Here is a 13142-nt window from a genome sequence, read left to right as displayed (position 1 = left end):
TGCTGGGATTGGAAAGCAAGTGGCGGAAAAGAAAGGAAACATTTTTGGCATACATGAGGAAACTTGCATTGAGAAGGATGTACTATTACTACTAGCTCAACTGTGAAAGACCTGGGCGTAATGTTAGACAGCAACTTGTCTTTTGACAGTCTTACAAAAACACCCTTCTTCCACCTTAGAAATATTGCTAAGCTTAGAAACATTTTACGGTTCATGACCTACAGACTGGACTGTTGTCATTCATTACTAGGTGGTTGTCCTGCATCTTCAATAAACAAGCTACAGTTAGTCCAGAATGCAGCCGCCAGAGTTCTTACCAGGTGAAGAAAATATGAACATATAACCCCAATATTATCATCCTTGCACTGGCTACCTGTTAAGTTTAGAATTGATATTGCTACTTATGTACAACGCTGTAAATGGTTTAGCTCCCGCATATTTAACCAGTCTTTTAACACGCTACAGTCTGTCATGCTCCTTCAAATCACAAAACTCCGGACTTCTGGTAGTTCCCAGAATAGCAAAGTCCACTAAAGGGGATAGAGCATTTTCATATTCAGCTCCTGAATTTTGGAATAGCCTTCCTGACAGTGTTCGGGGCTCAGACACAGTCTCACAGTTTAGATTAAAGACATATCTCTTTAGCCAGACATACACATAATACATCCCATAACCTTGTGCTCCAGTACATCTGATGAAATGCACATTATCATCTAGTGCTTGTTAATATTATGAACTGCAGCTATGCTAATTCCTTTCCACTTGTTTCCATTTTCTACCCCTCACAAGGAATGTAGGCATCTAGAGGCATCCAGACATGGACCAGCTCCAGTTGGATTGGTGAAGATTTTGGGTATTCAAAGCAAAGATGGCAACCCTGTGTGGACTTTGAGGATGACAACAACCTCCTAATTTATACACACAATTATACAAAAATAATAATTTATAATCACATTCTCCAGTGTCATCTAAATGAGGATGGGTTCCCTTTTGAGTCTGCCTCATACCATCTAAGGGAGTTTTTCCTTGCCTTGGATGATTTTGTCTAACATCGAGGACTTTTGTACTATGTTTCTTATATTCTGTAAAGATGCTTTGAGACAATGTCTATTGTTGAAAGCGCTATACAAATAAAATTGAATTGAATTGAATTGAAAACGTATTGCACTGTGGTACTGCAAAGGTGTGAAGTGACCAACTATCAGTGGAAAAGAAAAAGACAGAAAGATAAAGTGACAGAAAGGAACTTGCATACAGATAATGATTTATTTTATCAGGTATACAGTATGTCCAGGTGTATAGCAAAAATCGTTCAGGGAAAACTGCACACATAACTCTAGTGAAAAACAGTAATAGTAAAACTCATATTAAATGCTCTCTTTTCTCTGTTGTGGTCAGAGAAATGCTTTCAGGCCCTGAAAGCCAATATGGAGAGAATGGTAAGAAGTATTTCCTCATGGGCCATTGGACCTTTAACCAGGACAACACCTAGGACTATTCATACATATACATACAAATAAAGATCTTGGATTTTTCATGGATGGTGGACCATTCTTAGCACACGGAGGTGACATGATACCAGTAAGGCTGGTATAATTTAATCAGACCCAGCAGCATTGTACAGATTTCAGCATATCAGTCAGTCAGGGCTCTCTTTTATGAAATGAAAAGGAGTATTTGGGCAATTCTCTGCATGGAGACCATTTTTGTGACTATTCAGTCACCTTCTCAAACTGTTTAGAATTGAGCATGCCATCTGACCACTGCAACCACTGATTCCCGAATTACAGTCTGTTCTCAACCTCCCTGTGTTCTCCACTCCAAGTCTACTTGATTCTTTCCATTGGCCTCCTGTGCCTGTCCACATCAGATGTAGGAACCCTGATACATAACTAACAAGAACAGACCAGTTCCTACGTACCTGAAGACACCATGTTCCCTTCAAGCCTCTAGCACAACTTAATAAAGTCACGCATCAAGAGTCTTCTCTGTACTGGCACCCAGGTGCTGGAATGAACTGATCCATTTACACTGATTGCACAACTGACAGAAATATCACTGCCATGTCGGTGTCACTTCTGTGCAGAAAATGCTGCACCAGTCAGATCATATCTGGTCAGCAGTGGTCATATATACAGCTCTGGGGAAAAAAAAAGAGACCACTGCAAAATAATCAGTTTCTGATGTTTTTTTTCTTACAGGTGCATGTATTGGTGAGATGAAGGGTTTTGTTTCATTTTTTTGTGAACTGCTGACAATATTTCTCCTAAATTCAAAATATAACTATTGTTATTTAGAGTGTATATTTCAAGGAAATGACAACACATCAAAATAACCCAAGATCATGCAGTATTTGCAGAGCTTTAATAACTCGAATAAAACAAAATGCAAATAATTTGTAAACAAATTGTGTTAATGCTTTGGCTAAATAACATTAAGAAATCAGTATTTGGCGGAATAACCCCGATTTGCGTGCGTTTTGGCTCCATGCTCTCCACCAGTTTTTTCACATTGCTATTGGGTAACTATACCACTCTTTTTGCAAAAAAGCAAACAGCTCAGCTTCGCTTGATGGTTTGTGACCATCCATCTTCCACTTGATGACATTCCAGAGGTTTTCAATAGGGTTCAAATCTGGAGATTGGACAGTGGTCTCTTATTTTTTTTCCAGAGCTGTACTGTATATATGGTGGTTGCTTCACACCAATGGACAGGGTAGAAAAGGGCTGCAATTCTTGATACTAAACACTGTGTTCATGTGCTAGACACCCTCCCAGATTTATGAATTAATTACCCAGACACTGGTCACAAACCTTTACCTTATGCACTTGGAACCATTTTATACTTTTTGTAATTTTCAAGCTGAAAGAAAATATGTGTGTTTTTCCTACCACTCTAGATTTATTGGCTTGTTTTAAGACTAATAGTGCTCTTAGTCCCTGACCTAGTTATTGATAGTGACTTCCTATCACTTCTGTAAGCCACTGTGGATAAGGGAGTCTGTTAAATGCCATGCATGTAAACCTAATTATTATTGTTGTTGTTTTTGAGTATCCAGAAATGATCAAATCGAAAGCGTTTAGATTACCTGTGTTGCAAACATTTAATCAATATCAGTAACAGACACGTGTTAAGAGATGATAGTGCCTGTTCTCATGTTTTCGTCAGGCGCGTGAGGTTTTTTTTTTTTTTTTTTTTTTTTTTTTTGAGCTCCGTAGTCCCGGAAGTGACGCAGAGCGAACCTCCTTTTTGTGTTTGTTTTGCAGATAGACGCTGGAGGCTTCTTCTTCCACTGGTGCCGTGTAAGACCTCCACTATCGCAATACAACCTCTCGCTTACTCACACGTCCGAGAGCAGCCCTGGATACAGGTACTCACCAGCACCTTATATACTCCTTTTTTTATTTTTATTTTTTACTATTTATAACGCCACCGTGGTACAGAACAGTGCTCGGCTAGCTTTGTTGCTAAGGCTAGAGGATGTAGCCTAGCAGTGTTTATTTTTAGCAACAGTTTGTAGCTAGCCGACGGTAGTCACTAACAGCTAGCATGTTAGCCTGCTAATTTTAGCCGCCTAGCTTAAGTTAACTTGGGTGTCATGCTCAGAATTCCGGCAGGTGAATTTTCGCAGATAGCTACTGGTTTGTTATTATTACTATTACGATGACTTTGAACTGAGGTGTTAGCTAATAAACGTTGTGATCTTGCAGCGTTTGGCATCATGCTGGTATTTTTCTGAGCTAGCTTTAATTACGTTTCCTAAGTTCTAGATGACATCACAGCAGCTACTTGTGCTCGCATCCTTTTTAATATGTTTCCGTTCCTATTAGTACAAATCATGTGGAAACTTCTGTAGGGAAAGCCATTGTCTCAGAATAGGTGATAAAATCCGTGTTTTTAAACCTGCCTTTTGGTCAGTATTTGGATTGTCCCTTTTTCGTCAGTCATTTCATAGACACGCCCCCCAACATGCTCATCATTCATTATGAGTAGAAGGTGCATGTTTATTGAGATGTAATTTGGCTTTCGTGCCGTTAAAATGTCCAGTAGTGAATGTCTAACCTTTGTTCATGCTAACTGTAAAACCACTGTAAGTCCTGGAGCGTAGCTTTGTGTACATGAGTGGAAACGGGTGTTGTCCCACGCCCACTTATATCATGTACTCATCCACACGAAGCCCCCGCCCCCAAAACGTCGGGGGGCGTGTCTGTCAAATGACTGACAAGAAGCCCATCCAGATATAAACAAACCTTCTGGAGAGCACGTGATATCACCCAGTTTTGTTATAAAATCTGGTCAAGATCGTACCTTAATAATGAATAATCTCCCAGTGAAAAACAAACTTTATGCTTAGTGAAATCCAAGAAAAAGTGCCCCAGAGATAAGGCATGTGATTAATATTTATTCATATTATGTGAATTTCTTCTGTCACCATTTTTTCTTATGTACTTATCTTTGAATAACCTGCTATTTGTTGCACCAGTATTCATTGTTGATACACAGGGCTGGGTAAAGGAGGAGCACACGAACAATACTGTCTATACTATTATGTTCTCGGCTCTTAGAACCTATTGTGATCACTGTATAGGGGAAGAAAAAAAAAGAAACCAAATGACGTGAAATGTAAATGAAGCTATTTTTATACAGTTATAATGATGACGCTAGATAAAGGATGCACAGATCTTTTTTTAATTTCAGTTTTGGTACAAAGTGTGGCATGTTTTGTTGTGTACATGTGTTAAGGCAATATTAGCCCTGATTTCCCAGTCTCAAGCTATTTCTCATGTAGCCTATACAGTTCCCCAGTCTGATTTGGTCAAGGCTTCAATGTTCTGTTTGTTCGATGTGAACGATCGAATCTGTGACTAGTAGCAAGAACAGCATTGAGAGACAGCCAATGAAAATCCATGAGGAAATCATATTCATCTTCTGTAATGCACAGCAGATTGCTGAATCCAGTTCACCACCCTTTGTGTGTATGGGAGGGACAGAGCAAAATGTACACACAATAATATTGGTATACGCAGTTATTTGGCATGTGAAATCTAAATGGAGTTTGGAACTGCAAACGCTGCATGATATCAACTGTTTTGCACAATACCTCCAGTTCTACTGCTTGTCCATTTTTATTTCTGCACGAAAATCATAATCATAGAAGTCTACCATTTCGAGTGTTTTGTTTAAATTGGGAACAGAAGTTTGTAGAGAGGCTCATTTATTACCAGAATATCAGTGTTTGGTTATCAGCCAGTACTGCAGGCTCTTGGGTCATTATTATCTCTAGAAGCTGAAAAAGAGGAAGATATCAATAAAGTCCATACTCTGTCATGTGCGCTATCGGCCTTAGTGACACCTCATTTGCCCTCTGTCACAACGTCTCTGTGACACAACAGTCAGAATTATGAGTGACAAATATTACAAACCACGTAGTCTGATTGTTCCTGCTTTCAGCTCTTATCGACGGAAATGATTCGACTTCTGTGGACGAGGCTGCTGAGCAGTTCAAAAGCTGATAAATACTGCTGTGCATATGTTTTTCTTAACAGATGGACCAGCAGGCCCAGTCCTATATGCTTGCCAGTCTGACACGGCCTCACTCGGAGCAGCTGCTGCAAGGCCTACAGCTGTTACGGCAAGATCACGAACTGTGTGACATTGTGCTACGTGTGGGCGATGCCAAGATCCACGCACACAAAGTGGTCCTGGCCAGCATCAGCCCATACTTCAAGGCCATGTTTACAGGCAATCTGTCTGAGAAGGAGACTTCAGAGGTTGAGTTTCAGTGCATTGATGAAGCTGCACTACAGGTAACGCACAAACTGCAGATGTAGCATCATTACTTGATTATAAAGTGTGTAGTCCTTAAATGTTGGTGTTTTGGGTTTTAGGCCATCGTGGAATACGCATACACGGGGACAGTTTTCATCTCGCAGGAAACAGTGGAGTCACTCCTCCCAGCTGCCAATCTCCTCCAGGTGAAACTCGTGCTAAACGAGTGCTGCAGCTTCCTGGAGAGCCAGCTGGATGCTGCAAACTGCATTGGCATCTCGCGCTTTGCTGAGACATACGGCTGCCATGACCTCTGTCTGGCAGCCACCAAGTTTATCTGCGAGAACTTTGAGGAGGTCTGCCGGACAGAGGAGTTCTTCGAGCTGACCAGGGAGGAGCTGGAGGAGATTGTGTCCAGCGATTGCCTCAAAGTGCTCACTGAGGAGACGGTCTTTTATGCGCTTGAGTCTTGGATCAAGTATGATCTGAGTGAGAGGCAGCAATACCTGGCCCAGTTACTGCACAGCGTGCGGCTGCCTTTGCTCAGTGTCAAGTTTCTGACGCGCCTCTACGAAGCCAATCACCTCGTCCGGGACGACCACGCGTGCAAACATCTTCTCAACGAGGCTCTTAAGTATCATTTCATGCCAGAGCACAGGCTTTCCTACCAGACGGTGCTGTCCACCAGACCACGCTGTGCACCAAAGGTTCTTGTTGCAGTAGGAGGCAAAGCAGGACTTTTTGCCACTTTGGAAAGGTGAGCAGAGTAAACATTCGTTCAGTGAGCGTGTTCAAATTTTCAGCCCTAAGTACTATTGTTATCGGATTTAAGGATAGGCATGGGTCCATCCCATACTGTGTTGTTAGGTGGTAACTGGATGCTGAAGTTTATCACTCTGATTTATCTTTATGATTTGTTGCTCACTCTTTGGCAGTATGGAGATGTACTTCCCTCAGACAGACTCGTGGATTGGCCTGGCCCCACTCAGCATGCCCCGCTGTGAGTTCGGCGTCGCTGTTCTGGACCAGAAGGTGTACGTGGTGGGTGGTATTGCCACACACATGCGCCAGGGCATCAGCTACAGGCGGCATGAGAGCACTGTGGAGAGATGGGATCCGGACAGCAACACCTGGTCCTCGGTGGAGCACATGGCCGAGTGCAGGAGCACTCTAGGGGTTGTGGTGTTAGCAGGGGAGCTTTATGCACTTGGAGGCTATGATGGTCAGTACTACCTCCAGTCAGTGGAGAAATATGTACCCAAAGTGAAAGAGTGGCAGCCTGTGGCACCCATGACCAAATCACGCAGTTGCTTTGCCACCGCAGTGCTGAACGGTATGATTTATGCTATCGGAGGATACGGTCCTGCTCATATGAACAGGTAAGATATGGTTAATAGATATATGATTCATCTATATATTCATTTTAAAATGGCTATAAAGTGACTATTTAAATACCAGCATGAATATGCACTCATGTATTATTTTATTAGGAACACGAGCTACTCATTCATGCATTATGTAATCAGCCAATCATGTGGCAGCAGCACATTGCATAAAATCATGCAATTACTGGTTTCAGGTAATCAACCATCAAGATGGGGGGATGGGGGGGGGTGATCTCAGTGATCTTAGTGATCTTTAGCATAGCATGATTGTTGGTGCAACAGTATTTCTGTAACGTCCGATCTCCTGGGGTTTTCCCGCAAAAGTTTCTAGAGTTTACTAACCATAGTGCAGTAAAAAAAAAAAAAAACATCCAGTGAGCAGCAGTTCTGTGGATGGAAATGCCTTGTTGATGAGAGACATCACACTGGTTCAAGCTGACAGAAAGGCTACAGAAATTCACGAAGCATGAAAGTGCACCCGAAAAAAATCATTCAGTCATGTCATCATGGCCCCATTAGTATACCGGTGTTAGTTAGAATTGTGTTCCTAATAAAGTGCTCAGTGAGCGTACTTTGCTTCCTATAGGTTAATTATGATAGCGGACAGGATAATGTGAAATGAGTAGAGGTGGTTGATAAATCACATAAAAAAAAATTTAATGGCGTCTGCCCATTCCAAAGATTTTTGTCTAGCCGATAGTCTGTGAGTTTTGGTTTTTGTAGGTGTACTCAAGAGGAAAACATACAGGAAATACAGGTGGACAATAGTATATAGGATCATCTCAAGGAGCTGGTTGTCAAGTGGTTTTAGTAGCTTCACAGTGTTTAGATCACTAAAGACAAATCCACCAGAGGCAAATCCTTTCTTATAAACACCTAGAGCATGCGAGGTAAGAAGTAGAACATGTTGTATTGTTCTATGTCTGAAATAACTTGAGACTTTTCCAGTTGAGACCTGTGACCCCTTCACTCACTAGAGAGATCTTTTGTTGTGCTGTCTCCTTGACCAAGATTTCCCTCATGAGATAATGTTGAGACGTATAGAGCACGCTGTCTCTGCAGGTTGGGAATTGCTTCTAGGAACACATTTTTATCTTGGTGTGTTGTAGTAATGGTACCACACCGATTCTGAGTAGGTTGGATTATTAATGTTTTTGTTCCCTTAGGCTTATCACAACTAAACTAGTTTACAGATCAGCTCTTCTGTAACTAATTAATGTTTTGTTTCTGTGCAGTGTGGAACGCTACGACCCCAGCAAGGATTCCTGGGAAATGGTAGCATCCATGGCTAACAAGAGAATAAACTTTGGAGTGGGCGTCATGTTAGGGTTTATATTTGTCGTCGGTGGACATAATGGCGTGTCACATTTGTCCAGCATTGAAAGATACGACCCTCACCAGAACCAGTGGACAGCGTGTCGACCCATGAACGAACCGCGAACAGGTGAGAAATAAGGTCTCTCTCTATGGCCATATGGCTAATGGTTTGTGCACACCTGACCATCACACGCGTATGTGTTCCTTCCTCAGACTTTTACCACAATGTTGTAAGCACACGAGTGTGTAGAATTTGTTTGCTGCAGCTTTATAAATTCCCATCACTGGAACTAATAGGCCCATCAGTCTCTGATCTCGCTAATGCTCTTGTGGCTGAACGGGCAAATCCCCAGAGCCACACTTCGAAGTCTAGTGGAAAGCCTTCCCAGAAGAATAGAGGTTATTATAACAGCAAAGGCGGGACTTAATCTGGAACAGGATGCACATGGTTGTAATGGTCAGGTGTCCACAAACTGTTGTCATGTATTTTTTTTTAGTGGGAAGATCTCCTGGACAAGGTAGACATTACACAAATTCCCAGCTTTTAACTTTTTAGTAGTACATATAGCGGCCCTTTAATTCCGTTGTGCCTTTCTTAACACAGGAGTCGGCTCAGCCATCGTAGACAACTGCCTCTATGTGGTGGGGGGTCATTCAGGGTCATCTTACCTGAACACAGTGCAGCGCTATGACCCCATCTCGGACAGCTGGCTGGACTCCAGCGGCATGATGTACTGTCGCTGTAACTTTGGCCTTACTGCCCTTTGACCCCTGGGGCAGTCATAGGGTACTTATTTTGCAAGAAAGACAAAAATTTGTTTGCATTTCTTTTATCTACTCCCCATTCATCTTTGGAACCGTGTTCCTCAGAAGGTCGCTGCAGCTGTGTGGATACTGGTCCAGGGGGGAAAAAAAAGAGAGCACCGTTCTTTGCTGGGTTCTGGGGTTTAAAGAAGCAGAGGCAGTGGATCCGGACGACGTCTGAGCAAAGAAACTAATCCAAAGCTGTACGGGCTCTGCGAGGGACTGGACAGCGCTGAATGGCAGGAGACGTCAGTCACTTTGGGGGTTCTTGGGTGGCATTTGTCTGTGGTAATGCCATTTATTCTCTGAGCACTCTTTTCAACTTAGCTACTGGTGCAGCTAGCACCTTTAATTTCTGTTTGTCTGCAGGTCTGTGCCTGTAGATGATGTGTATGCATGTCACGGAAGGGATGAATTATTTGTGTGTGTGTGTGTGAGTGTGTGTGTGTATGCGCAGGACAAGCGCTCAGGCTCGGGGTTAAATCACCGGCTGAGCTCATAACGTCTGCATCTAAAGTAGTGCTTCACAAAAAAGTGGAAAAAACTTTATTCACACTTAAAAAGGGCTGCCTTTCTTTCAACGTGTATATAGTTTGACTAAAGAATATATGTTATATCCTCCAGTGCATTGCCTGTAAATGTTATCTGCACTGGTGTGTGTGTGTGTGTGTGTGTGAGAGAGAGTATGAGTGTGGACTGAATATATTCATGTTTCACTGCAGTCTCTTAAGAATTCTTCCAAGTTCTACACATCTCTTCCTTGGTAGCTGTAGAACATTTGTTTGTTTTGTTGGAAACATATTATTTTGCCATGCCATGTCTTTTATTTCACACCTTTTCTCTTTCAAGTGTTGAATGTGATTTTATTATTATTATTTTTTTTAACCATTGCAGAGGTGTTGGAGTTAAAAGTAAAATTCTACTGGTGCTAGTTAATAATTCAGGATTTATTTCTTTTGTCTGTCTTTTCACAAAAGTGTATTTGATATTATTATTATTATTATTATTATTTTCTTTTTATTTGCGCGTATTCTGTTATTGTTACATTTACAAATGCTCCATCAAGCCCTGTGCAATAACATCACTCTGATTAATTATCCCCCAGCACCTGGAACGTATTGGTCCCCCCCCCTCACAGGATTGCGTCTGCGCATGCGTATCTACAACGACCTCATTCACTAACAGTTCTACCATTTCATATCGCGAACACGCAGACTGAAACTAGTGCAACTTTCGGATCCAAATCCTGACTTCTTTTATGTCCTGTACGTTCAACAGAGTTCAATTCAATACAACAAATCTGACCGAAAACCGTTTACGTAAATGAACAACTCCTCATTAATCATAACGCGTTTCATCCATTACATTTCAAAGCCTTCAGCAACTAATCTACACCAGTGTCGACCTTTCTGACCCGTATCCCATATCTGTGTCTTCATGTGAAGCGACGTGACTGAAGTCTTAATTTCCCACATGGATGTCGCCGTGATCATCCATAAAACATTTTAAAGATCAACATTTTTCCTATAACGATTCTAGTATTGTCTCTAGCTAAAGAATGCTAGAGATCCGCCCACTAGCGGAGAGATTTAGATTTAGCTTGTTCTCCTGTCAATCATTTAATAGACACGCCCCTAACACTGCTTCACATCCTTAAATCATGGAGAGTGGAGAAGTCGAATGTTTTATAGAGTTGTTAGCTGAATGTCCAAGCCCGCGTTTTGTGGGCGGAGCTTTGAGGATCCATCCATTTAACCGTAATACCTTATGCACCTTTAAGACTAAATGTAATAGAAGCGCTTGCGTAGTCCCGAAATTTTGCTACAAATCATCCGAAAGCCTATAACATATATTCAGAGCTATATAAACCTGATAAGATCAATTTGTATAAATTGTAAAAAAAAACCCCCAAAAAAAACATATTTCCCCCGGAGCAACCTTTGCACACGGGTTTGCTTACAAATGGAGCTCTGCATTGCACTTATCAAACACTTTAATACTTTGTGTGATACCTATGTAATACTTTTAAGTTGAAGGCATTTAAATGATGCAATAAGACCATTTCATATATATTTTTGTTGTTGTTGAAAAACAAAATGCTGTGACTGAACTTCTTTCTTTTCTTTTGATTTTTGGTGTGTGTTTTTTTTTTTTTGCTGGATTTTTTTCTTCACCACATTTCATTCACTGAGAATTTTGCCTTTATTCCTGTTGCTGACATACGGAGTGCTTGAACTTATTTTTCCAACTCAAATATCCTTTTTTTTTTTCTTTTTTTTTTTTTACTGTAATTATGACCAGAACATTTGGGGTTTGGACTACCAAAGCAAAAAGGCGTGAAATTAATTTCAAAGTGGTTCGTTTTGTGAGGAATGAAAAATAAAATGCCACCTTAAACACCTTTTCCTCCTGTAACAGATGCTGCCTGAAGACAGAATTGATTTTTATTTATTTATTTTTATTTTTTATTTTTTTTAAATGAGGAAGTCAATAGAGAAGCATCGAAAAGATCAGCACGGTCTTTGCATCAGCAATAATTCTACGGATCATTCACGAGTAATACTGACTTCGGTTCCCTGAAAGAAATCCATTCTTGTATCATTTGAAGGGAAATATTATTCAGGGCGGATTGACCATTCACGATTAGCTGATCGAAAAAGGCATAAGAGAGAGTTCCAGAGAAACCGGTTCTTATTTATGGACCTGAAATGAACCACGTACTATTTGCTAATAATAAATGTACTATTGATGTCATAATAACGTCATCTCATTAACATTGTTTGTGCATTAAAAGCTAGAAAGGGGGGGGGGGATCAACAAAAAAAAATATATATCTATATCACGCTGGCGTGATCTTGCATTTGCCATGTGTTTATGAATCGTCTCGTCTTGTCCGTTGCATGCAGTAATGACTCCGAACCTTTCTAACCATGCTTCTTTCTTTACGGCGGTTTGTCTGGCTTCAGAGAAGGAACGCCGACGGCCATATATGCATCTCATGTAATCTGAACACGTGAAAACTGCAAAATGAAGGGATATTTGTGACGTTTTGTCGTTAGCGTTCTGAACTCCTGTCTTGTCACCACTCTCACCAAAGTGCTTGTTTTATGAAAAGCTGGACGAAATCAGAGGGGTGTGTGTGTGTGTGTGAGTTTTGGACTTGATCCCAATGTGTAAAGAGCGTTGTGTGAAACTGATGTCAATGTTAACCACCCGGTTTGTTTCTTTCATTTCTTTCTTTTCCCCATAGGTGTCTGGTTGTTGTCTGAAGTGAGGTGATTATCTTGATTTTTTTTATTTATTTTTTTTTTTTTTATGTACCTGTGGATTGTTACTGGAAGTAAAAAAAAAGAAAAAAAAGATAACCCTTAATCAATAGATGCAGTATTTATTTTTCAGTTTAGCAAGCATCAAGGGAGAGAGAGAGAGAGAGAGAGAGAGAGCACACATTTCTGCCAGTTTCTTTAGCTGTGTGGTGCAGTTGTACCCAGTGGAAAAATAAACGCCTGCCTCACAAGGCAATCTGCTGTGTGTATTGTTTTTCTTATCATTTTTTTTTAAATTATTATTATTCTCCAGTTACAGCAAAGACTTGTCAAGGATAGTGATCTCTGTGATGGAAGTGCTACAGCATTGCTCTTTTAAGCTAGAAACACAGAAGATCTGAAAGCCAGATGCCACTACAATCAGTCCGAACACCGTTGTAGACAATATATGACACCAAGATACACTATATTGCCAAAGGTTTTGGGACGTCTGCCTTTACATGTAATATGGAGTTGTCCCGCCCTTGGCAGCTATAACAGCTTCAACTCTTCTGGGAAGGCTTTCCACAAGGTTTATTAGGGTTAGTGTGTCTATGGGAAT

General features: G+C 41.0%; 1 protein-coding gene across 2 annotated transcripts; it reads left to right on the top strand.

Moving 5' to 3' along the window:
- The first annotated feature begins 3247 nt into the window (after positions 1-3247).
- LOC131359734 (kelch-like protein 28) lies at positions 3248-12780 on the top strand. Of its 2 annotated transcripts, XM_058399810.1 has the most exons (7): positions 3248-3370; positions 5547-5807; positions 5889-6526; positions 6705-7148; positions 8390-8598; positions 9076-9258; positions 9342-12780. In XM_058399810.1, the coding sequence occupies exons 2-6, from the start codon at positions 5547-5549 to the stop codon at positions 9237-9239; spliced, it is 1716 nt and encodes a 571-aa protein (XP_058255793.1). In that variant the 5' UTR covers positions 3248-3370; the 3' UTR covers positions 9240-9258; positions 9342-12780. The 2 variants fall into 2 exon arrangements, with proteins under 2 accessions (XP_058255793.1, XP_058255792.1); XM_058399809.1 differs by having other exon boundaries at positions 9076-12780.
- The last annotated feature ends 362 nt before the right edge of the window (positions 12781-13142 follow it).

This window comes from Hemibagrus wyckioides, linkage group LG09 (assembly GCF_019097595.1).
Source record: "Hemibagrus wyckioides isolate EC202008001 linkage group LG09, SWU_Hwy_1.0, whole genome shotgun sequence".
NCBI lineage: Eukaryota > Metazoa > Chordata > Actinopteri > Siluriformes > Bagridae > Hemibagrus > Hemibagrus wyckioides.
The sequence above is the reverse complement of the archived record's forward strand: the minus strand, read 5'-3'. Positions and strand labels throughout refer to the sequence as shown.

Coding starts and splice junctions, on each gene's coding strand:
- LOC131359734 (XM_058399810.1), top strand. CDS start 5,547: ATGGACCAGCAGGCCCAGTCCTATATGCTTGCCAGTCTGACACGGCCT. Junction 6,527..6,704: donor CTTTTTGCCACTTTGGAAAG/GTGAGCAGAGTA, acceptor ACTCTTTGGCAG/TATGGAGATGTACTTCCCTC. Junction 8,599..9,075: donor CATGAACGAACCGCGAACAG/GTGAGAAATAAG, acceptor TTCTTAACACAG/GAGTCGGCTCAGCCATCGTA.